This window comes from Elgaria multicarinata, chromosome 9 (genome assembly GCF_023053635.1).
Source record: "Elgaria multicarinata webbii isolate HBS135686 ecotype San Diego chromosome 9, rElgMul1.1.pri, whole genome shotgun sequence".
Lineage (NCBI taxonomy): Eukaryota > Metazoa > Chordata > Lepidosauria > Squamata > Anguidae > Elgaria > Elgaria multicarinata.
In genome coordinates this window covers 36,449,930-36,474,645 of record NC_086179.1, presented here as the reverse complement: position 1 = coordinate 36,474,645, position 24,716 = coordinate 36,449,930, and the positions used below count along the sequence as shown (strand labels likewise).

Here is a 24,716-nt window from a genome sequence, read left to right as displayed (position 1 = left end):
GCAACTGATTATGACAATGCCCAATTTCCCCAGCTACAACATATTGTTTTCTATTGTACTGCAGAGTATCTGGGGGTGGCTTGGACATGAATGGGTAATTTAGATCCATTAGCTTCACCAAAGTCCTGCTCCTGGTAGAGTTTACAACTGCTAGGACTGGTTTGTTGATATGGATCAAAACAGCTGCCTGAATGTTTTGACTCTCCTTGGGGGCGTGGCTGAGGGGACTGCCATGATGAGTGCCTGCATTTCAAAATTTAGCATGACACCACTCTGTCTCAGTTTGGAAAAAATAGTGTGAATAGGTGCGCATGTATATACCTAGATTATAATGATTTGTAGTGCAATGCTAATTATGTCTACCCAGAAGGAAGTCCCACAGAGTTCAATGGGGCTTCATCCCAGTTAAGTGGGTAGAGAATTGCAGCCTTAATTAAATAAATTGCTACAGACGAAAGAGGAGGGAGGCATCATTATGACTGATACAGAAGGAGATGTGAAATATTTGTCCAAATGGCAGCTACCAGCTCTAAAGGTTATTGCGGTAAGAAGTGCATTTCTGGGGTATTCGTTTTAGTGCAATGCGAAACAAAACCCTGAAGGAGAGTGTAAACCAGGACCAGACATGGCATTAGATGCAGGCAATCTGTCTTACTACAGCAAATTATGCAAAAATTGATAGATGAAGATTCACCCTATCTAGTTGGAAATGAGTCATATTGTATTCCATGCTATGAGGCTATCAGATCATTCTTCTGCTCTGAACATTCATTGTTCATCTGAATGAGCGTGGGTAGTATGAAAAGGGTGAAAATATCATTTCACAGCAACTGTTGACATCAGAATGGTAGGACAGTTTTCATAATATTAACTGATCAGTAAATAAATCAGGGTTCTCCAAAGAGAATGCCTTTGGTGAAGAAGCCGAGAATTAACTTTTCCACAGCATTTAGTGGACTCTTTCAAAATCAGTGAACTTGATGCTCCTGCAACTCACCTAAAAGGATTGTGTTTGCCATATCTGCTGCTCCTTATCTCTGAGCATCTTAAAACATCATATAGGGGTTTTGTTAAGCATTCATTATTCATTTCTTAACAGGTTACAAAGGTAACATACAGGGAGATGAAGAGAGATGTTTCCTGTGGTTTAAGGTTTGATGGGTGTAACATCGGAGGAGGGAGACGGCATAACGAGCTTTGTAGCATAAACCAAAGAAGACTGGGGTGCAGGAGTACAGCATGCTCAGGTTAATTCCTCCGCTTCACTACTGGTTATATACCATAGGGGTGCAGGGGAAATTTGCTTTTGAAGTCTAACAGAAAGAGAAGGTGTGTTAATGACTGCAGTCCCAGCCACTTGAGATCTTAGAAATTAAAGACTATGGGCTGGGCAGAATCCAACTATGTCATTCTGTTAGCAGCACAAGTGATGTTGGGCTAGCGGAAACTAGGTTCTGAACTATGCGGAAGAAAGGAATCCAACTGAAGTTACATTTGCGCAAGCGTGGTTGCACAAGTGATTGTACATAATTCTTGTGCATTCCCATTGTGCAGCTGGTTATGCAAGTGCTTGCACCTGTTGTGCAACACACTGTGCAACAAATTGTGCAATACATTGTGCAGCATGTTGTGCAATGTGCTGTGCAAGTGCTCACACAACCAGTTGTGCAAGCGTAATGAGCAACCACTTGTGGAATGGAAAGGTTCAGCAGAGCTCCCTTAGCGCATTTTGAGTTCGCAGAATGGCACCGGTGGATACTGCCCCTTGTCTCAAATGCCCTGTTCAACATGGCAAGACCTGGAGGCAGGGATTTTGTGATGGAGCAATGGGATATTCTTTGGCAGAGAAAGAAAACCCTTTCATTTCACATGATATACATCTACACCCTGGGGAGCCAAAAATTCAGTTCCTGAACTAAGTTTCTCCCGTTCATTTATGTGTGTTTTGGTAACAGTATCTTTCTGGTTTCGGACAATTAGGTGGATTCTATCTGTAAAACCTCTTGTGGCATTTCCCGCTACTGGGTGATGAACTCCCTTGAGTCTAAGCCAAATGGGGCACAAGGCATGACAAATATGTTGGATTACAGTATATAAATGTCATCCATCTTGTGACAAGCTGCAAATTATTACAGCGCTACATGCACTGTGCTAGCATTCCGAAAAAATAGAGAAGGTGGAGGCTTGTCAACTAGTTTGCACTGATCTGCTATAATCGTCCAGTTCGTCAGCTTAATTTGGGGAGGGCGGGAAATTGCACAGCAATATTTATCACTTTTCAACAGACACAATAAAAGATAGTCTGGTGGCACTACAGAAGCTATTTATGGTAAGTAGGAAGGAGTGGCAAAAGGACCAGTTCTCCTTTACTTTGTAACTAGCCTTCTCAGCAACTCATGCTGGACATGTTTTCTGTTCCCAGCTCTCTTTCTAAAATCTGTAAAGTTTTCCTTCTAACTACTAGACCTTTCTTTCTTTCTTCTTTTTAATAGGAGCTCTTTGAATGAACATTGAGGAAAGAGTGCAAGGGAGAAGAAAGAAGTCATCAAGGCAGGATTTAGCCCCTTGCATTCACTCACCACTGGTTGGTTGTAGTGCTCCAAAGACATGGTAACAACGTTGAGGCAAATGATGAAGGTGATAAAGATGTCCAGGTAGTGGCTGGTGCAGACCGAATGGATGAGGAGGCGGATAGAGCAGTAGGTGGCGTAATACGGCAAGCGCTGGGCTTCTTCAGTAGCAGTGGGGGAGCAGTCCAGGTAGGGATAGAGAAGAGTGGGGGCAGGAGGGGAAGGATGGAGAGAGGGAAGAGATGAAGAAAGAATGGGAAAGTATCGAAACAAAAGAAATGGAGCATGACAATATGAAAAGAAAATAGAAAGGAAAACAGACAACCATGAAGAAGACATAATTTTTTTAAAAAAAGCACAAGGAAAGGGGGGGGAGGAGAAAACATATATGAAGGTGAAGGAGAAGAGTTAAGGTGGGGAGAGGATCGGGGAGAGTGAGAGTGACAGAAAGAATAGGTTAGTCCTGTGTTTGTGGAAATGATACTGAAGTAGCATTTCATGCACCAAAAAATTAAGTTAACAAATGATAAAGGAAAGCAAGCAACCCTAGAAGAGGAAAAGGTGAAAGAAGGAGAAATTAAGGGAGCCCCATTGTATCAGGAAGAAGGTGCATTCAAATAGGATTTTAAGGAAAAGATTAGGGGAGAGAGCAGGTGAGGGAAGGCGGGGGAGTGGTCTAATTAACGTCACAGGTACATTTTTGGTGTTTCTTTCATCACGTTACAAAGAACGACAACACAGATTAGGGGCACACCAAAGCAGGTACTCTCTACTTTCCAAGGCTACCTTCAAACATGATGACTGAAATGATTACAAAAGCACCAAGGCTTGGTAGAAGACTCTAATATCTTCTTCTCCCTTTGGTGGATCATATAACATCATCTGTCAGAAAATGGCTAATGCTACAAGTTCTATTTGCCAAGGAGCTGTTGATATTATTGTTATTTAGAAGGCTCTCTAAAGTCATAGAGAAGGAGTAGCATCCTTGTACAAAACATCCACCACATTCCTTGGGCTTCAAGATGGAGAAGGGACAAAGTGAATGAAGCATATGGCAGCACTTCAGTGACTTTACAAACATAAGAAAAGCCATGCTGGATCAGGGTCTATCTAGTCCAGCTTTCTGTTCCCACAGTGGCCAACCAGCTGCCCACAGGAAACCCACAAGAAATGTCCTTCTTGTTCAACAGCACCCTCCCGCCCATGTTCCCCAGCAACTAGTGTACATAGGGATAGCATACTGCCTCTACTGCTGGACTTTCCACCAAGAGGCAAGCAGTTCTGAGAGATTTAAGACCCACATATGCCTTCTATTAGTGAAGTTTCTGCTTCTTAAAAAAGAAGGGGAGAAGAGTTTCCTGAGAAAACTTCAGCCTACGAACCAACACAACACTTACTCCTGCGCTTCTTCTCCAGGCGCCTCAGGCGTTTCTCCTCCCGCCGCCGGGCCTCCTCTGCCTCTTGGTGTTGCCGACATTTGTGGAAGTTCTCCACCACCACCCCTACAAACATGTTGAGCACGAAGAAGCTGACGATGAGCAAGAAAGAAATGAAGTAAAGGAGCATCCAAGGGTTGTTGTTGGTCACTGGCTGGAGTTTTTTTAAAAAATCAGAAAAACAAAACAAACAAAAGAACAAAAAGGGCTGTGGTTAGCATGTTGGATATTATAAAAAAGGGTTATGATGAGGGAAAGACCAAGAAGATGGTTTTATTGGTGGAGATCAGAGATTTTGCCAAATAAGGAAGATGGCTAGAATCTGTGATTGCTATGATAAATAGAAACCAGTGAAATTTCACAGAAATATGGGGTAGGGCACATCCATGTTGGTGGTTAGCTGGGAGAGTCATTAGAGGTAATCCTTCCTTTACTTCATTCTCTTCTGTACAGCTGTTGATGAACGTATGGCTGATATGTAGAAACAAAAGTACTGTCAGTAGTAACATGCATCTGTGCCTTGTGTTACAAATGGGGATGCTCAGGGGATCAGGAAACAAAGCCCTATGAGGAGAGATGGAAAGAACTGGGCATGTTTAGCCTTGAGAAGAGAAGATTGAGGGGAGACATGATAACACTCTTCAAATACTTAAAAGGTTGTCACACAGAGGAGGGCCAGGATCTCTTCTTGATCATCCCAGAGTGCAGGATACGGAATAATGGGCTCAAGTTAAAGGAAGCCAGATTCTGGCTGGACATCAGGAAAAACTTTGGACAGCCACCTGTCAGTTATGCTTTTAAGGTGGATTCCGGCATTGAGCAGGGGGTTGGACTTGATGGCCTTATAGGCCCCTTCCAACTCTACTATTTTATGAGTCTTTGAATTTATGAAATACCTCTTTTATTATTATGGGGGCAACTCAAGAGCTAGAGCAGTGTAATGATTACAAATGATCACTGAGCTGGGCATATTTTGGTTCACTGGGTGGCCTTAGGCAAGAAGACACTGTACCTCATGCTCAGCCCTCCACCCGCTATCTGTAAAATAGGGGATAATAATAGTGTCATACCCTGAATGAATGCAGCATGAATTGTGAAGCAGAGCTCCCTACTTACCTGGGAGCTGGAATTCGTGGGGAAGCGTGGGTTCGGCTGCTGGGAGAGGAAGTGGAGGCTGGAAGAAGCGGATGCGCAGATATGGTGCCAGAGCTTTCCAGGGTGGTTGAGAGGCCTGGCCTGCTGGGCAGATCAGAGGGAGAACTTTCTCCTTCTGGACCACCAAAGGTCTATATAAATGGCCCACCACCATGGCCTCGGCATTGCTGTCACCAGCTTCCCCAACCACCCTCTCCTGGTAGTAATAGGTCTTTCAGTGGATTGATGTTAGTCACTGGTTAATGGGGCTGCATAGAAATTTTACCTGCATCCCAACTGGCAATATGGTTTTCGCCTTCGCCATTGCAAATCATGTCTTGTAAATAAGATCATGTTGTAAATAAGTTGACCTGTGCTATAAATTGTTTGGGGACACTTCAGTTGATAATGTTTCATGACATAACTATGTTGGCATGATAGACATTGGTCTGGATCCATTTATGAGGGGGAGTGGACTGGTCTTCCCAGCTCCCCATGGTGGGGACCCCCATAAGGGATCTTGGGGATGTGGCACCAAGACCAGCCTAGAGCAGGGGCTGTAAGCTTGGCATATCTAGGGTGTTGGAGAGAGGCTCACATTAGCGGTATGTGCCTCAGTGAACCCCTGACCTCTGCCATCGACCACCAACACACCTGGTAGGTGGGGCAGGATGGGGGGAATTGGCCAGCAAGCAGGTCGCCCAATGACAGGATCTATGCTCTGTGCCTCGATCTACACCAAGCAGGTTAAAACACTTTTAAAACGGTATGAAAACTGTATAGGTAATGTGTCCTGGGCCTGAACAGTTGTCATAACCATTATAAACTGTTAACAAGCAGTAGTGTAGATCCTGATTCAAGCAAGAACCAATAAAGGTTGTGGCCTATTTTTTTAACCTAAGTCTGTGGCTCTATATTTTCCTTCTTCCTCTTTTCACTGCTTGCCTCCAACTAGGCACTGCCATATCTGTTGTTGTTGTTATTATTTCCCCCTCACTCAATTGAAAATTTTAAAGGCTTTCAGAGTTATTGGGTTCTTTCACATGATGAGCTTGCACAAATTCTAAAATGGTGTAATTTTTCCTCCTGCAAATCTGTGAACTCAACTTTTGAAAAACATATGAATCCAATATTAGAGCTAACTAAACTCCTTAACATGTTGTCCCATCAGGATGTGGAGCATGTGCCTATGTATGTGGGGATTTGTAGGGGTGGCATCAGTTAGATAGGAATACTAATTTTGGTAGGTGGAATACAGGCATCATAATTACAGTATCAGAGACGTGAAGTCTAATTATAATAATTGCCGAAAGAACTCATTTAGCAATGTATACACAAAGAATTAATATTCAATCACCATTATCAAGCATATGCACCATTAAATTTCAGAAATTAGTACAGGCATAGCAGCATCTTAGAGACAAAGAATTTTGGGCACCTGGGATGCCAAAGAGAGCTTCCATGTAGTGAATAAAGCTAGAGAGATCTAAGAATCTTCTGTATGGTTTTTCAAAACAGCAGCAACAAAAAACACAGCCCTGAACTACGTGAGCATTTCTGAACCTAAATGGTTCAGAAGTTCACAAGTTAGGGGAACTTGTTGCCTCTAAAGAAGGGAACTGTATTAAAATACCACTGATTAAAAGCTCACAAAATAGCACAAGTGGTGGGGGAGAGAGCATCATCGGTAACTAGTGATAGCATGGGCACTATCCATTAAGTGCCCATGGTGTTCCTGCAACCATCATCCATATAGCAATCCAAGTTACAGATGGTGGCCCTGTTCAGAAGACACCTCAAACCATGACACTTAAGCCAGAAAGCCAGGCTGTGTTCAGAAGACACCTTAATAGGCAAAAAGCCTTATTCACTGTGGTTAAAGCCATGATTTAAGGCATCTTCTGAACACGGCCTGGCTTTCTGGCTTAACCACCATGGTTAAAGCCATGGTCTAAGGTGTCTTCTGAATGGGCCCACTGTCAGCTTTTGGACAGAGACACTTATGAAAGTTTCACCCCTTTCAGGTTGAACACTGGGATGCTCACAAGGCCACCCAGGGGAATCTGGGACCCGGGGAAATGGGATTTTCAGGGTGGGGCGCCTTACACATACACACATACATGCAAAATGCTTGTTGGAGCCCTCCGCTGTGCAGGGAACCAGGGAAAATTGCCCCCTTTGTCCCCTGCTCATCTGGGCAGTCCTAGATCCTCATGCTTCCCTGATGTGTTGTGCAGAGGTTGGGGGCAGTGAAATTACGCTTTCCCAGGGATAAAATACTGCAGATTGCTTGCTGGGGAAACACCCCCCACAGTAGTAGCAGTGCCCTGAGGATTAATGTTTGAAGAACCCCACCAACACAACAACTTAATAAACAATTGCACAGCCTTAAACAGGATATCCTGAAAGGACCTCCGAATGGGAAGTCTTGGATACACACAGAAATCCCTCTTTAGCTGAATGTCTAGTTTTCCAAATTCACAGTATGCCTCCATGTAGCCAAATGTGGATAAAACATTGCCTTGTCCGTGTATTTTGGATGATGTCTTTAGAGCTGTTGTGAGGTTAGTGTAAGGAATGGTTCTCACCAAAGGATTGACAAGACCAGATGAAACCGTTCTGCTTAACTGAGAGAACAAGTGGAGATCCCAGCGTGGGTGCAATGCATCATCAACACTGTTTGGTCCTGTGCAGCTGCCATCTGCATTTAGGGAACTGATCTTGCATTATTAAAGTGAACAGGAGCAGCAGCAGTTTTTAGCTGCCAGTAATTGAAAGCCCTGCTTATGGGGGAAATTGCAGTGAGTGATTATAAATCTGAAGAGCATGTCGTTGTGCCCCAAAGGATGCACACCGTGATTGCAAAAACATTATGGGATAAATAGGAAGACAATGATCAGCACACCTTGTTTTTATGCGAAAGGAAGTGATACAGACATCTCCATCCTAATTACCTGAAATATACTCCATTTTTGCATTAAAAAAGATGATAGTTGCACCCACAGCAAATGAGGAAGTTGACGAAAAAATACGGGGAGATGGGAAGGCCCAACCTAAAAATATTTTTAGAATCTGTCATTGCTGTTAAATCACCAATTTCGTATACTCAGGCTGCTTGCTACTGGTTCGTGAAGAAGCAGATGGGGGTTGGACTTGATGGCTTTATAGGCCCCTTCCAGCTCTACTATTCTATGATCCTCAGTGGGGCATAATGACTGGACAATGTTTTCTTCAGGTGGCTACTATCAGCTTCACCCATCGGCAACAGTGGGTCTGAGGGTCAAATTGCACATGATGCTAAACATGTCACCGGGAGTTGCTGGTATCTTTGTTTTAAATGTTAAATAGCAGCCATTGGTGTGTACATGAGTATGTATGAAGGATCAGGGTTGCAATGTGTCAGAGTTTATCCCTTTTCCTTCCACCACAGCCCCAATGAAAAGGGATTCTCATTGGTGCCAATAAAACCTTTCCTCCAGGGCTAGTAGCATTCGGGTGGGGGGAGTTCAACAGGATTGTGACTGGGGCGAAGGGTTAAACTGTTGTCCTAATCTCAATCAAACCTCCATCCAGCTGCTGTTTAAAGTTTCAAAAACAATACACATAGCTATTTCTTTAGCATCAGACAGGAGGCTTCTGTATGCAAACATGTCCTCTTATCACACTGAGCTATGGCTGTTTAGCCCCTAAACCATCCAGCAGTCCTGATTTGAATGTCACGCAGCACAGCCAATGAAGGAGCTGATAGTAGATTGCGCTGTAAAGAGGAACAGGAAGTTTTTGAACTGGCAGGTTGTCATCACATGCAAACCACTTCATAGTTCAGTTAGTGTTCAGCAATGCTTGTGTGTATGGCAGGGGGAAAACAATTTGCAGGGATGAAGTGTAAGGGGGCTGGGGAAGGTCTAGTTATGTGTCTGGTTAAAAGAAGAAGTCTTAAGAGGCCCTTAGTTGATGCCATTTGCTTTTGGCTGAAATGGATGCTGCTGTTGCTGTTGATGATGTTAATGACAATGATAATCAATAATCCATAATTAATAAAACAAAACATCAGTTTACATGGTGCCTTCTAAAGTAAAATAGACAACACAGACAGGTCTCAGTTAGGGAAAGAAGAGCAAGAGGGAGGGATAGACAAAGGTAAGGGAGAAGAATGTGAGCAAATGCTTTTACAACTGGGTGGGCAACTTGTGGCAGCCTTTTGAACTAAAACTCCCATCAGCCCTAGCCAGCGTAGCCAATGGTGAGAGTTGATGGGAGTTGTAGGCCAAAGCATCTGAGGGCCACACATTGCCCACCCAGGTGTTCAGCAAGGGAAGGCCTTTACATGTATTTAAAGCTTTGTTAAATTTGGGAATCAGGAGGATGAGTATAAGACAAATGGCAGGTTTTGAGGAGGAATCTGAATGAAGGGAGAGAAGTTGCACTGGGTACGTGTTCAGGGAGGCAGTTCAATTTGTACAGGGCAGCAAGATAAGCATTGTCTAACTTCTCCTCTTTCAGTGTCTGTCATAAATAAACAAAAATCAGAAAAAGAAACATTCTGCAGCACGGTGTCATCCAGAAGTAAACCAAACCAGGTAACATTCCTCCTGGAACTTCTGACAACAAAACAATTGGAGCTATCACCCAGCCTCCTTAACAATCCAGTTCAAAGCAACATGAACAAGCAGTTTGTAAAGTAGCTTCTATACCTGTTGGTCAACAGCCACAGCATCCAGTCCATTGTACATAATGTTGACCCAGCCATCTTTGGAAGCCAGCACAAAGAGCGACATCAAAGCCTGCAACACATGAAAGTATGTCAGTCCATTTTAGGTGGGTTCTTGACTGGTTCAAGGTTTCACATTTGATGTGTACAAATGAATAACAAAAACACAGAAGGTTTTGCCTTCCTCCTCCATCACCCTGCTAAAACTGACCAGGAAGGGATGATAGGAGAAGGGAAAGCATTTGCCTGTGACAGAGAGTAAAAGAAAGAAATTCTCTGAGATGTTCTTCCCTAGACAAACATCAGCTCAGCTCAGTCAAGCTGTTGAATGAGAAAGCAACCCATTATGATACACACCCTTCCTTGGTTTGCTAAAATGTCATAAATCTATCAAATCCAAAGGAAAGCACTAGGGGGAAACTGACGAAAGCATCAGAAGAAACTGACACACATCTGATTTTTTTTTAAAAAAACTACCTCCCTTTATTACTGCCTCTGAACATTTCACTGCAACTCTTGCTCCCCCATGTCCCACTCAGTGCAAAAGTTGATCTTTTGAAGAGGATTCAAAGCAGCTTTAGAAGGCTCTCTCCATCAACTGTGGCGAAAAGTCTATGGGAAGAGTGTGTAGCATTCATTTAGAAAACTTACAAGAGTAGATGGTGAATTTCAACTGGATTTAAAGTGAGTGCAAACAGGGCAATAAGTTAGAAAAATCTAATCAGAAATGGAAAGCATCCCACGTAAACGCTCACCTATTGTACTATCTTAAACCCCCTCAGAGACAGAGGCTCAATGGTTTCCCTGGGCTACCATTTTCATTTCCGAACAATTCTTTTGGTAACATGGTGTTTTTGAATGTCAGTCTAAATATACAACCTTTGCTGCAGGAGTGGGCAACTTGTGGCCCTCCAGATGTTTTGACCTACAACTTTCATCAGCTCTAGCCAGCATCACCAATGGGAGGTGTAGGCCAAAACATCTGGAGGGCCACAAGTTGTCCAGCCCTGCTTTACAACAGCCTCAACATTTATTTCCGGTCCTTCTATCTTTTCCCCAGATAAACTGTTGTTTCCTCCTTCTGTTGATCTATTTCTTTACATTTATAACATGCTTCTAGGGCTCTCAAGGCAGGGTGCAATGTGAGGTTACAAGAGCAATGGTCCTGTTCATGCAACAGAGTAGAGTAAACCTGTGGAGCAGCAAAGCAGGCCAATGGTGGCAACCCTGTCCTCCAACCTCTATGCATAAAGTCCGTAGGCTTTGTGTTGTAGCCAGATTCTGCTCTCCCACTCCAAATGTTCAGTGTACCTTGTTTAGTTGCATGAAAAGTGTTAAAATGATAGACTTTGAAAAAATATTTGAAATATGTTATTATTTACTTAGTATATTTTCTTCCTACACATGCCTCATTATCCTTTCTGTCTATGCCATGTGTCTTTAATTGTTTAGGCAGTATTTAATCCAAAGATTATCAATTAACATCCCACTAAATTCAACAAGAGAATTAAGTATACACGCTTAATAGGTGTTTTACTGTTTTAACTGTGGCTTTAATTGCTGGCTTTTCGTATGATTGGCTTTGTATTGGTTCTACTGTATTGATTTTATTTCTGTTTTGACCTGGAAAACATGTGGCTGTAGGGCAGTATACAAATCACTGCATGGAATGCATCCATCTATCTCTTCTACTGAAACTAATGAGAGTTTGCTCTCCTCTATAAAGGACATCTTTCTTATAATGGAGTTACCAAAACTGGTCACACATCTGGAGATAAAGGCTGTCCACATTAACACTGAAGTTCTTTAAATGAGCATTTTATAGCACGCTTGTTACTGGCCACTCATGGATGTTCATGGGTCATTCTGACAACACTGTCAGACTCCTGTGCGTCTCCCACTCCATTTTCCTATTCTACCGCTAAATGCAAAACCAGAAAAACCTGAATCTTCTGGGATAAGTTTTCCTGCCATGTGCAGGCAAAGTTGTGCTATAAAATGCCCACTAGAGGGTGCTGTCCCATTCAAATGCATCGAGGCTGACCAAGCTATGTGTTTGCTACTCTCTTCCTCATGTAATTACAGCTCATTGCAGAAGCAGAAGAGATGCAGGAAGCAGAGCCATGGTAAGGGGATGTGATTTCCCCTCATCTGAAAGAGCTCACTGTGTGGATCTTCTGAATGCAACCATGGCCAGTGTGGTGTAGTAGCTAAGGTGTTGGACTGGAAGTCAGGAAATCCGGGTTCTAGTCCCCACTCAGCCATGGAAACCCACTGGGTGACGTGGGGCCAGTCACAGACTCTCAGCCCAACCTACCTCACAGGGTTGTTGTTGTGAGGATAAAATGGAGAGGAGGAGGATTCTGTATGCTGCCTTGGGTTCCTTGGAGGGAAAAAGGCGGGATATAAATGTAATTAATTAATAAATAAAACCACAGGTGTCTGATGGTGCATCTTTTCCTTTTGGACTGAAGGTGTGCAATGACCGAGGAGAGCCTAAGGTGAAACATTAATATGATTTGAAGAGTATAGATCAGTCTAAGGCAAGTCCAAGGTAACTTGGGGAGGTGTTTCCACATTTACCTGGCCCAGATTGTCGAAGTTGTATTTGTGATGTACCCACTTGTAATTGGCAGCCATGCAGTCAGACCTGTTGGTGATATTTCGGATGTCCACACCCAGGCAATGGTAGAATTTCCCCTTGAATAGCTGCAAGAAGAAGCAAATTTGTCAGAGACTTTGCTAATATGAATAGATGTGAGGATGGCGTTCCTGAGCTAGGTTACAGAACAAGGAGCCTTTTGCCTCTGGATCACTGATTCCAACCTGACCTCAGACACATTGTGACTGAGAGTCACTTGCTAGCATTTGGAAGTAAGTAAATAGGTAAGTATATGGGGACAATTGGAATTAGTTGTACCCAGTTCTATTCCCAGGGCAGTCTAGAGTTATTGTGTCCCCAACTGGTTAGAGGGTTTACCAAAGTCAGAAATATCACTTCTAAGAGTTAAGGACCAGGAAAAATTTCCCCTACTGCTTAGATACTTTAAAACAAAATTTACTTCGGAGGGATTTTTAAAAAAGAAATAAATCTTCTGCCCCTGTTCCCTTTCCTACATGGCAGGGGCTGGATCATGCATTTGCAAAGGCCCAGGGCAACTTCACATGTTACAGGAAGCACATCTGCTTAGCAGCACTTCCTGTACGTTGTGAAGCTGCCGTCTCTGAAAGAAGCTATATGCAGATCAAGTATAGCACATTCTTTGCGATGATAGAAGCACACCCACTCCTGCAGCAGGAGCCTAAAATAGAGAATGTCACTTTCCCTCTTCTTCAAACAGCCGTGGGTGGATTCAGTGCTTGGAATGGGAGGGAGACTCAAGAACTAATGTGAATTGCTTCTTTTTTTAAAAAAAAAAATATGGTAAGGGGTCTGGTGTTGCGGGCATCGCAGGTCTGACCAGTAACCAGCATGTCATGCTAATATTGGGGTCTTATGATCTGGCTGAATGTTTCTGTAGCTCTGAACAATAACTTTGAGATCCCACCCGGCTTCCTTCTAGCACTTGGCAACTGGATCTAGGAGCGCCTGCAAAGCAACAAAAGAGATTTCCCCATCTCTTTCAAAGAGCTTTAGTTATCTCTTGCTTTCTCAGCGCATATATCCTCAGACATGTGACAGAGACCTCCCTCAGAATTAGGGCACCCACTTAGGAATTGCCAAAAGAAAAGAAAAAGAAGAAACGGTTTGCCAAAAGAAAAGGACAAGAGGGGACAGCTATTTGCATAAAATTTGCACATGCTATTTTATATGTATGGTTGCAAATTTAGGAATAACCGCTATCATTTAAATAGATTACAGGGTATTTCATCACAGTGTGGAAGGCTTTGGCCAGGGCAGGATCTACACTACTGCTTTATAACAGTTTATAACAGTTTTGACAACTATTTGGGCCCAGGACACGTTCCATATACTGTTTTCAAAATGTTTTCCATGTGTTATGTCCTGCTTGGTGTTCATCTGGCACAGTTGACTTGTGTGACTTCCCATTCAGCCTGCTGCTCAGATGCTAACGGGTGGTGGGCAACAGTTTTTATGGTTCTTCACTTTTAAGCTGTAATTGGATAGGGCTTTTCAATCGAGGATACCTTCAAATAGTGGGCGGTCTTCAAGCAGCCCTTCAAAGAGAGGACTGTCCTCTGTAAAAGATGACACAAGGCCACCCTACAGATTAAAGCAATCCTAGGAAGGCACCAAGGAGAGGTCACTTTGTAGGGGGGAACACTATTGCTGCAACAGGGGACCAAAAAGCCCTGCTGCACCTAGGTTCATATTATAAAGGGGAAAAGGGGGTTGTCTTTAAGCAAGGGGAGGTAGACGCTCAACTGCTTTTGCGTTGAGATGGAAATGTGCAATGGGATGACACCATTACAGATTGTAATAACAGCAATACCTGCACCCCAAGGATGCCGAAGATGATGAAGAAGGCACAGCAAATGAGGACGATGTTTCCAATAGGTTTGAGGGACGAAATGAGCGTCTCAACCACCAGCTTCAGGCCCGGGGCACGGCTGATGACCCTGAAAAAGGATCTCTGTGAGGGGCAACAGTAAAGGCACCCTAATGCTTTTCTCTATGTACCAAGAACCGCCCTGACAAGTATCCTGAGACAGCTGCTGCTGAAATCCACAGCAACGGGGCACATTTCTAACAACCGCATCATTTCTGCGTGGAAAACTACATTTGTTCTGTCTTATATCATCATATTCAATGAACACATATTTGTCTATTCTGCTACACGTACATAGAAAGTACTGTCTGGTGGCAGGTTCTCAGAGCATGCACAGACAGCAAAATAGAAATCATACATTTTTTAAATTTAATGTATTTCTGAATTGCTCCCCCACGCAATGAGTCATTGAGACGATTGATAAAGAATAATCAAAACATTAAAATGCAACGGTTCTAAACAAAAGAGAAGGAAACTCAAACCACAATGATAAAACACACACAACACAATAAAACTGGGGAACTTTCTAAAATCAAAGCACGGCATTAGTCACTAAAAGCTCGGCAGAATAGAATAGTTTTTTACCAGATGTCTACAGCAGTGGAAAACTGCTGTAGACAGAATAACACAGAATCAGGAGGTGGTATGGAATGACTGGATGTGCCAGATTCCATTTGGGAGAAGTTGTTAGGGTTCCTCATCTTTACAGGCTGGTGCTACCAGTGGGGGCTGGTGGCTCCGCTGATAGTGGGGTGGTGAATCTGTTCTGGGTTTCAGTCAGAATCAATGAGAATTCTAAAGGAGCTATCCAAGGTGCCCCTTCGCGTTCTGACTGAAACCCAGGGTGGATTCACCACCCCACTGACATTGGACCATCTAGCCACCACTGGCACTACCTAGTCTTCTTTATGCTGGAAATAACCTATTGAATTTGGCCAATGCAGATGGGTGAGAATTTAATTTCAGTTCGGTTTTGATAAGAATTGACCTAAATTCACAATTTTTTTCATAGACAGGTGGGAAGGAATGTGAGAATTTTAAAATGTGTGAATGTGGGAGAGAGTGAAATGGTCAGATCCATCCATTCCCAATGGGGGCACAGCCAGTCATTCCATATCACCTCCTGATTCTGCGTTCTTTCTCATTTCCCACTGGCTTGTCCTTGGAGAGACTTTTCAAAAGCCCTGGCAAGCCTGCTTCCTTTGCCAGCAGCCCTTATGCTCACGAGCTCGCTTGCCTGTCTGTTAATCCTGCTTTTGGATGCTTTCTACCTTCTTCCTCTTTTCTTGTTCTTTTCCAGTTCAATGGGCCCACCCATGGAAGAATTCACGCCTGCCCTGCGCTCGTGAATATCAATCTTTTTATTGCCTTTGCCAAATAAATAAATAAAATGTTGGCCAAACATCTGGGAGTGGACACAAGCTGTTTCGGAGATATCAGGAATGAGGTTGCCCTGTAGGAGAAGAAGAGGAAGGTTTGCCTGTTGGATCTCACCTGAGGGGACGTAATGTACGGAGCAGTCGGAGGACTCGTAGCACTCCCAGAATTTTGGCTCCACCGGCAGAGGCTACTGAGACTACAATGTCAATGATGGATACAAAGACCAAGAAGCCATCCAGGATATTCCAGCTACTGCGGAGATAGGCCTGGTCCCCAAAATACAAGCCAAGGGAAACTACCTAGAGGAGATGAGAGAATGTCCAGACGTGGAGAATAAGACAGTCAAGCAACATAGCTAGGCTATCATGCCCCTAGAGCTGCATAATGAGATATTTCTGGGCTACGCTCAGCCACAGAAACCTTGATAGCACCGGGCAAGGTATAGATAGAAAATTGAAAATTGTCATGATGGTATTTGCCTCTTTTTTCATGAGAAATTATGTGGAATGAAAGATGAAAAACGTAGAGGCACTGAATTCACCTCCTCCAACAAATAACTTTTAGAAAAGCTACTAATAGCCACGAAGGCCCTGATGATCTCTTGTTCCCTTTCATGCTATATATTCCTTCATTATCATGTAGATAATTATAAGTTTGGGATCACAGAGATTTGGAAATGAGGTTTTTTTTAATTTTCAGTACTCCTAATCATGCCATCCTGTGGGAGGAAACAGTAAAAATAAAAAATAAATAAAAATAAAAATAAATAAGTAAGGCCATGCTGAATATTTCCCCATTTTTATTTTTGGAGTGAAATTATTGGTTTCTTTTCTTTCTTTCTTTGCAGAGGAGGAAATAAATATTTCCTTGCGAAAAAATCCCTGAATGTGTACGGTTTTACCTCTCCCCCACAAAGTTCTGTCATTATTTGCCTTATCTGCTGTTGCTTGGGTACCATTTCCTCCCCTGGAGAGGGCTTTCCCCCCCTTCCTTAAGTGATTGTTCTAGCCATGCAGTGAACTTGGTGATGTCATAGTGTTACATAGCCAATCCAACCTAGCTATGTGCTGACATGACATCATTCATAGTGAGAGCAATGCTTGCTGAATAGATAAAGATTTTATCCCTTTTCACAGCATTCTGAGAAAATTCATCAAAAGAGAGGTACCATTCAATAAAAATGTTTGTGAAAATAGTGTAATGGCATATTTGCTCCCCCCCTGCCCGCCCCCAAGCAAGCTGAAAGCATGGAAGGGATTAATTGTGTAAGTGCAGTGGGGATGGTTTGATAGCTATTAGGGAATGACTTACCTTCAGTGTCATCTCAGCAACAAAGATTGCTGTGAAGATGTAATTGGATACCGTGAGGAAGATTCTCTCCTGGAACAATCAAAGGCAGCTTCAAAATATATCTAATAAGTGTTTTGTAATTTAAATTATTGCTATAAGCTTGGCAAATGCTACATAATTTCTTGTTAAGAACTGGTCAGGACTGAAAATCTAGGCTACTTTATGGACAGTTGCCCTGGAATTATCTGGTAACCATGAATATCCACAGAGCAGTTGATCTTCCAGAGTGGAGTTTGGCTGCTTCCAAACCCATCGATTAATATCATGGCAGAGATGTGCCCAATTGGAGCTTCTAAAATCTCCAAAATTAACCAACTGTTTTTCAGGCATCAATGCTGTGTATGTATGTGCATGTGTCTCAATTGAATATCTCCATATTTGGAAGACATTGAGTGGGGTGAAGGGTGGCTTTGATAGTAACATCTGTGGCTAACCAATTAGGAATTGCCACACTGCTGTCCGTGACCATGTTCTCCTCTAATCGCAGTGTTCAGGGGAGTGGGAAACACTGGTTCTGGCCGTGGGGGGGCGGGAGGGGGAGCGCATTTCTGCTCGGACTAATAGAAGTCAATCATTCACAGCTGGGCTGGCTGGCATCCGGAGTGAGTAAGCTTCTATACCTGAGTCAGGCAGGCTCTTTATTTCAGTTAAACTATTACTCCTATTGGCTTGCTGGGCTTCCAGTGCAGGGGTGTGTCCATCCATCCAGTAGATCTGGAGGGCACTAGGCTGGAGAAGGCTGGAGTAGAAACTTCTACCAGCAGCAGTGGAACTCTGCATCAGCAAAGTAAAGGATAAAAGCTCCCTCCATAAATGTGCAGGGGTGTATTAACGTGTGTGTGTCTTTGTGTGTGTGTCTGTTTAAGGGAGATAATGGCTTGAGGGGGGATTAAACATTTCTCAAAAGTCAAGGCACAAATGGATCTGCTACAAACTTGGCATGCCTAAAGCGCTACTTAAGAGCTATCATCGTGCTAAGTTCATATCTTTATCTTTAAAAATGACAGCAGGTGTTTTTTTTTTTTTTTTTTTTAAATCATTTTAAAACCATGCACTTAAAAAAAAATCCTAAAATATCAAGGCTTGAAGGAATATGCTCCAAACTTGGCATGTCTAAAAACCTATGTAAGAGCTATCACAAAGCCAAGTTTCATCTCTTTACCTTTAAAAATGAGGGAGCTGTAAGCATTTGATTAATTTCCATTGACTAGAGCGGTTATCCAGAAACGGGCAATGGGGCAAAGTAAGGGGAGCCACTTCAAAATTGGGGTAGAGAATTGCCTCAATAGAGTTCTGGCTCAAATTTCATGGTGGAGAAGACCCACTTTGCACACCCCTAATATCTACTCACTGTGCTTCTCTGTTCAATCTGAGGTCTCTCCAGGGCGATAGTGATGCAGTTCAGAAAAATGAAGGCCAGAACAATGTAATCAAAGAGCTTATGGGCGATGATAGTTTGGCAGAGGACGCGAAATCTGGAAGAAAGATAGTTTGTTTTAAACTATACATGTTTCTAATAGATTATAGGGACACTGAGAAGGGCTGGAGGAAGTGGGAGATGAGAAAAATGACTGCCTAAAACTTCATCTGTGAAAGTGCTCTATCCATAAGTGTCAAAGTTCTTTATGTTCAGTTTAAAGGCAGTGAAACAGATTTAATCAGCACTAGATCATGAAAAAAATTGGAATCTCCCATTTTAAAACAGCTGGGACAAATCCCATTCTTTCTGTAAGCTTTGCATTGTAATGCAGAATACTTTGTCTGGGAGATGTGGAAAACGGGTAGGGGGTGTGCATCAGATTTAGCCAAATCCTGAACTGAATTGGGCTGATTTACAAAAAATTGAAAGATGTCCGAATCAAAGCCTCCTTGAGTGCCATGTTCTTGGTAGGAAACCAAGTCAATAAATTAAGTAGGGTCTCTCCAAATCAGCACAAATCTGAATCCTCTGAAGGGAGGGCGCATAGCTCAGTGTGACAGAGCCCATGCTTTGCATGCAGAAGGTCTCAGGTTTGATCCACGGCATGTCCAAGTAGGGCAAGGAAAGAATCTTGCCTGAAACTCTGGAGAGCCGCTGCCAGTCAGTCTCAACAATTTGGGACTAGATGGACCAATGGTCTGGCTCAGTTTAACGCAGCTTCCTATGTTCCTCTGAAAACTTTGTTATCAATTTTGAGATCTTTTAAATCTCAGAATTGATAACAAAGAGACAGACACAAGAGTGTCTGCAAAAATGGATACCCCCTGCAAAGCTTTCCATATAACAAAAACACCTGGACAGGGGTGAGTGGGTGGGTGCAGTTTTATAACCGTCCAGAGAGGCGGTATAAAAATGTAATAAATAAATAAATAATAAATAAAACTGGCAGTTGTAGTAGTTTCTAATAACAGAGGATGTTCTCCTATCACAATGTTTGCCGGAGGGCAGTTGAAGTAAGATATCATGGGCTGCTCCACAGTTCAGTACCCTTTGCTAGTTTTCTCTTGCAAGATCTGGGATGTCAAAAGAGGTTCAGTGGAGTTTGTGGGACTGGAGAGAATGTAGCATTGGGTGCTTGCTTGGAAAATGCCACATATTCAAACCCTTCTGCCTCTGCCACTACATGCTCCACACTACATGCTCCACATCCATCATCCATCCCTGTCCTATTGTACTTTCTGTGAATTTGGTAGCAATTGAGCAGAAAAAACAAAAGAGACTTCAAGATTCTATTCATCGTAAACCCCTAGTTTCTGCACCATTTGAACATTTGCAGGTTTCTTGCCTAGGAACCCCTCTATGATGTATGTTATTTCCCTACAAATTGCTCCTCCATGAAACCCCCCCCCCAAATTTGGAGACTCCTCTTCCATCAAAACTGTTGCACCTATCCTTCTGAAAATGTTCAGGTTTCTTAGCTAGGACCACCTTTATGTTGTATATCATTTAACAATTCCACACAAAAATCTTAGGGGGATCTCATCCTTTTTTGGAAACCCCAAACTGTAAAGGCTGCTTTTGTGCAAAACTCTTTGCACCCATTCATCCAAAACTTGGCATGATAGGTCCCATATATATCAGAATGTAAAGAAGCCTAGCACAAAATCCCTGGACCTATTTAACTGAAGTGTGGTAGGCTTCATCCCCTTGTAAGTGGTTACTATGCCTGCATATTTCATCCAATTCCAGATTTCTGAATTAAGATTTGGATTTGACCCCCCCAAGTTGAATCAGGCAGCCTCCAAATCAGTCTGAGGTGATTTCCAAATTGAGATCTGAACCGAATCTTGTGGCCTGTCTGTATCCTTAAAAACTAGCTTCAAAGAACAGGGAAGGAAGGGGGAAAAACGGAAAGAACAGGATAACTCTCCTAAAAATATTACCTTACTGCTATTATTTTCATAGTGTGTGTCTCTGAAAATATAATGGAGAAATCATTCATCATATACCCTGAAAGATGGGCACGTGTGATTGGAAGTAGCCCTGCATTGGCATTTGAAAGCAGCACAATAAAATCACACACCCAGCCAGAAGTAAATTAAACACACCTGTTTTGTGGTGAGAAGAGATAAATGGACCAGTCTTCCCGCAACTCACACCAGTCTGGCTTATAGGCCTCTATCATCTTTTTGATACGGAAACACAGGCTCTGTGGAAACAGAAGCAGACCATTAGAAGTCGACATCTTCTTGACTTCCCCACATGAGCACGGCTTGCTTTCATTTCCTCTGTGGCTAGCACACCAATAAATGAAGATCTCCCAATTACTGAGTTCTCACCACCATGGATCATTCGTTACCCACCACGCCCCCTGCAGAGTAATAAAATGACTTGAAATCACAGTCGCATGGTGATGATGGCATGGACAGAATATTTAGAAGCTCTGCTCTGCTCTGACAAAGGATTCTTGGGCTGAAAGAGAACTCCAAGGCCATCAAAGCCAACCCCATGAACCACGACAGGAGTAATGAGCTAATTTACCTCCCAGAAAGAAGAGAATCAGCATTGCTTTTCTGGCTGAGACTGAAAGCATTGCTGATTGTGCCACAGTTAGCATTATTAACAGGCATTGACTACTGAAAATGCTCATGGCATTGTCTACCACAGACAAATTTCCCAAGTGCCCTTATTGCTTTAGGCCAGATGTTTTGGACAATAAATCCTATCAGTCCCAGCCAGCATGAGCAATAGTCAGAAATGATGGGGGTTGTAGTCCAAAACATCTGGAGGCCATCAGGTTTGGGAAGGTTGCGATAGGCATTACACTGTAGACCTCCCAATTGCCAAAGGATTTGAGAGTTATGAACAAGCAAGACTATGCAAAGCTCTTAATATCCCTTGAGCGAAAGGAGCAAGTACTCACATAATCGATCTCCTCCTCATCTTCTCCATGGTCCTTGCGATTATTCATTTCTGGGAAGATGTCCTTGGCAATATTGGGCATTTTGCCATTGCAGTCCTGGTACTCGCTAGGCCCTGTTGTCACACCCACTCTCCGTGATGGCCGGTGACCGGATGGAGCTGACGGCACCAACTCCACCAGTTCAGAGGAGCCTTTGGTGTCCAGGGAGAGCGTCCGCCGATGGTGATGGACCCTCACTGGCCCCTCTCGTTCTCCCTCCGACATCCTGTGTCTCTCCCCAGATAGGAGTGACTCATGCTCAGCCGTGGGAGGCTTGTGTTTGAGGCTGTGTCCCCGCGCAAGGCTGTTCCAGCTGGAGCGTCGGCTTCCCCAGCCCCCACTCCGGCCCCAGGCTCCGTAGTGAGAGCTGCGTGAGCTGGACTGTAAGAAAGACACCCAAGGAAGGATTCAGTGCCTCCAGCCAAACGGGGCTGTTGCATGAGTCAGCGCCTTCAGTCACAGACTCACATCTAATCCCCCCTAAAGTTCTTGTCTCGGAAATCTGGAGGGCCTTCACCAAGCTGGTGCGTTCCAGAGTGGTTGGACTGCAACTTCCATCATTGACCATGCTGGCTGAGAATGATGGGAGTTGCAGTCCAACAACTCTGGAGGGCACCAGCTTGGGGAAGGCCGGGTTGGTTTAATCAACTAAAAATATTTCGATTGAGCAAAAATATGCCCCCGATTAAGCAGGCAGCAGATTTTAAAAATATATAACTTTAATGCACGCCTTTAAAGAAACTGCAGATGGCAAGTGCAATCATAGACATAGTGCAATCTCACACACATAGGAGGAAATGCCTATTGTAAGGGGATATCTGCACAGGCCTATGGCATTGCCTGTTTTTTTGTTTTTTGTTTGGTTTAAAAACCCAAATAATTAAAATAAGTTTACAAATTTTTCTTTAAAGGCCTCCCAACTTCTTTGCCCCCCGAACTGCTAGGTTTGCTATGGGCCTGTATCTGCTATGACACACACATGCAGTCTCGAAAACGGAATTCTGTTTCAGTACTACTGCTTTTAGTGATATGCAAATTTAATTGATTGATCAATTGACTAAATTCACATAGTTAATTGACTGAGATTTCTTTAACTGGGTGACAGCTGTATTAAAGGTTGGCCCTCTCTTTAAGAGATATCTATGAGATTTGTCCGCAGTTGTGCTTACTAGCAGCTACAGACCACCATGGAGAACACAAAATTGTGAAGGGGTCTTTGCTGAGTTGGTTTCCCCATAAATAAGAAAAGGAGAAATAGCACCAGCAGTCAAAAAACATGGCTGCATTGGCCCAGTGTGGATTGTTTGCCCGATCATCTGGTGGATGCACTGTCTATGCAGGGTAGGTTGTTCACAACACAACCCACCCTGCATGTCCAGTCACCCGTCATGGGCTAGCATGATGTGTGCGAACAGCCCCACAGTGTGAGAGACTCATAGGACAATCAGCCACCTCTTCGCCCATTGCGACAGCTCTGGAGGACATGCTTTGAACATAGAAAAACATGCTCCCTGGCAATACCAAACAAAGCAGATTTCCTCTACCTGGTGTCTGTCAGATGTTTTGGACTTCAAGTCCCATCAGCCTCAGCCAGCACAACCAATGGTCAGCAATGCTGTGAGTTGTAGTCCAAAACATCTAAAGGGAAGCAGGTTGGAGAAGACTGTTCTAAAGGATCTCAGTCACAGGTATTAGGGTTAGGAAATAAGTCCGTTGTATTGGCTTTGAGGAAAAAAACATGTTACAGGTGGCTTTAAAGTCACTCACCAAAGACATCACACTGCTTTTCCTGGATTCAAGGGCCACGAGGACTTTGTCTGGCTGCAGAGTGTTGCGGCAAGGATGAGCAATTCCAGCAGCTGCCCCAGGCTGGTTGAGACAAGGAAGGCTGGGGTCAAGATGTCCATTTGGGGTCATGGGAATTGCACAAAGCTTTGGATCATCTGAGCAGAAAAACATGGAAGGAAGAGAGAGAGAAAGCAAAACACACTCCTTTCCCTTCTCCACCCAGAAGAGAAGTTATATAGAAAAAGGTGGTCGAGTGCTTAAAGATATATGGAGGGCAGTGAGGGAACTGTTCACACATGAATTCCATACGTGAAGATTCTCCCACAGACCCCTGCTATCTCCATAGTAACGCCTTCTTAAGAAATCAGGGGGCAATGTGCCAGAAAGAAGGCTCCTTCTCTCCCTATCACACAACAGCATCTGCTTTAGCAGTGGTTTAAACTTCTCCCTGTGAAGCCTGGAGATTTTTAATGAATCTCTTCTCCTTTGGAGAAGGAAAGCTGATCCTTAAATGGCCAGTCACTTAGCATTTTTACCAGCACAAAGAAGGTTCCTGCAGTAGGTGCTCCACTGTAGCAGAAGGAGAACCAGTAGAGTAGCAATTGAATAGAACAACAGAGTAGCAATAGCTACCCTCGATGTTATCAGTTTAATGTTTAAATAAATTGAGAAAAGCAAATTTGTGACGGCTGCTTTTGCTTCTGCTTTCAATGAGGTGGCAGCTGTAGCTTTGTTCCCTCTACAGGCTCAGATTATGAAGGCAGGATGCAGAACAAAGAGAGAAACCAGAGAAGAAATTAACTACTCGCTGAAAGGGTGTTTTCTGCCCTGGACTTGAAAGGTGCCTCTGGGTCCTCAAATCAGCGCAATCAACCCCCCTTCAGTTTTTATCTGGGAAATAGAAGCATTTAATTCCAGACCCGCTGAAAAGCCCCACCAACAGCCTTGCTCCAACTTCTCTGGCAACAGAGCATATACTGAGCCACAGATCATGAAAACCCATTTGAGATTTTAGAGGTTTTGGGGCTCTGAAGTCTCAGAACAGCCAAAACAGTTAACTCCAACCTGGCATTCTACAAGCTAACAGCTAATTAAAAAAAAAAAAAACAAGTCTAGTGGTTATTTAGGAAGGTAGAAGGTACTGGGTATTGGCATAAGGCAGCCTTTGCCAACCCAGTGTTGGAATACAACTCCCATCATCCCCAGCCAGCACGGATGATGGGGTTGTAGTCCAACACATCTGGAGGGTACCAAGTTGGGGGACACTGGCATGCAGTAAAAGTTAGGAAAGAGCATTGCTTGGAAAACAAATATAGAATGCAATTTCTAACTCAAAGGTAAGCTTGATCTACGCTTGCCTTTGAGTTGGAAATTGATCTATGTTTTTGTCTTGGAGTACCATTCCAATGTACTACAGATTCCTCAGAGGATTACTTGACTGTTATAGCAGTTCC

At 43.4% G+C, this 24,716-nt stretch overlaps 1 protein-coding gene across 2 annotated transcripts in view; it reads right to left on the bottom strand.

Moving 5' to 3' along the window:
• CACNA1I (calcium voltage-gated channel subunit alpha1 I) overlaps positions 1 to 24,716 on the bottom strand; it is a 163,930-nt gene that overhangs the window by 32,321 nt on the left and 106,893 nt on the right. For both annotated transcript variants that reach the window (XM_063133554.1, XM_063133555.1), the window contains exons 14-24: positions 23,242 to 23,417; positions 21,436 to 21,855; positions 20,621 to 20,721; positions 18,444 to 18,567; positions 17,054 to 17,122; positions 15,857 to 16,041; positions 14,306 to 14,432; positions 12,435 to 12,560; positions 9,835 to 9,924; positions 3,968 to 4,160; positions 2,580 to 2,731 (exon numbers count right to left, since the gene is read on the bottom strand). In XM_063133554.1, the coding sequence (XP_062989624.1) occupies positions 2,580 to 2,731; positions 3,968 to 4,160; positions 9,835 to 9,924; positions 12,435 to 12,560; positions 14,306 to 14,432; positions 15,857 to 16,041; positions 17,054 to 17,122; positions 18,444 to 18,567; positions 20,621 to 20,721; positions 21,436 to 21,855; positions 23,242 to 23,417 (1,763 nt within the window). The remainder of the gene's footprint in view (positions 1 to 2,579; positions 2,732 to 3,967; positions 4,161 to 9,834; positions 9,925 to 12,434; positions 12,561 to 14,305; positions 14,433 to 15,856; positions 16,042 to 17,053; positions 17,123 to 18,443; positions 18,568 to 20,620; positions 20,722 to 21,435; positions 21,856 to 23,241; positions 23,418 to 24,716) is intronic.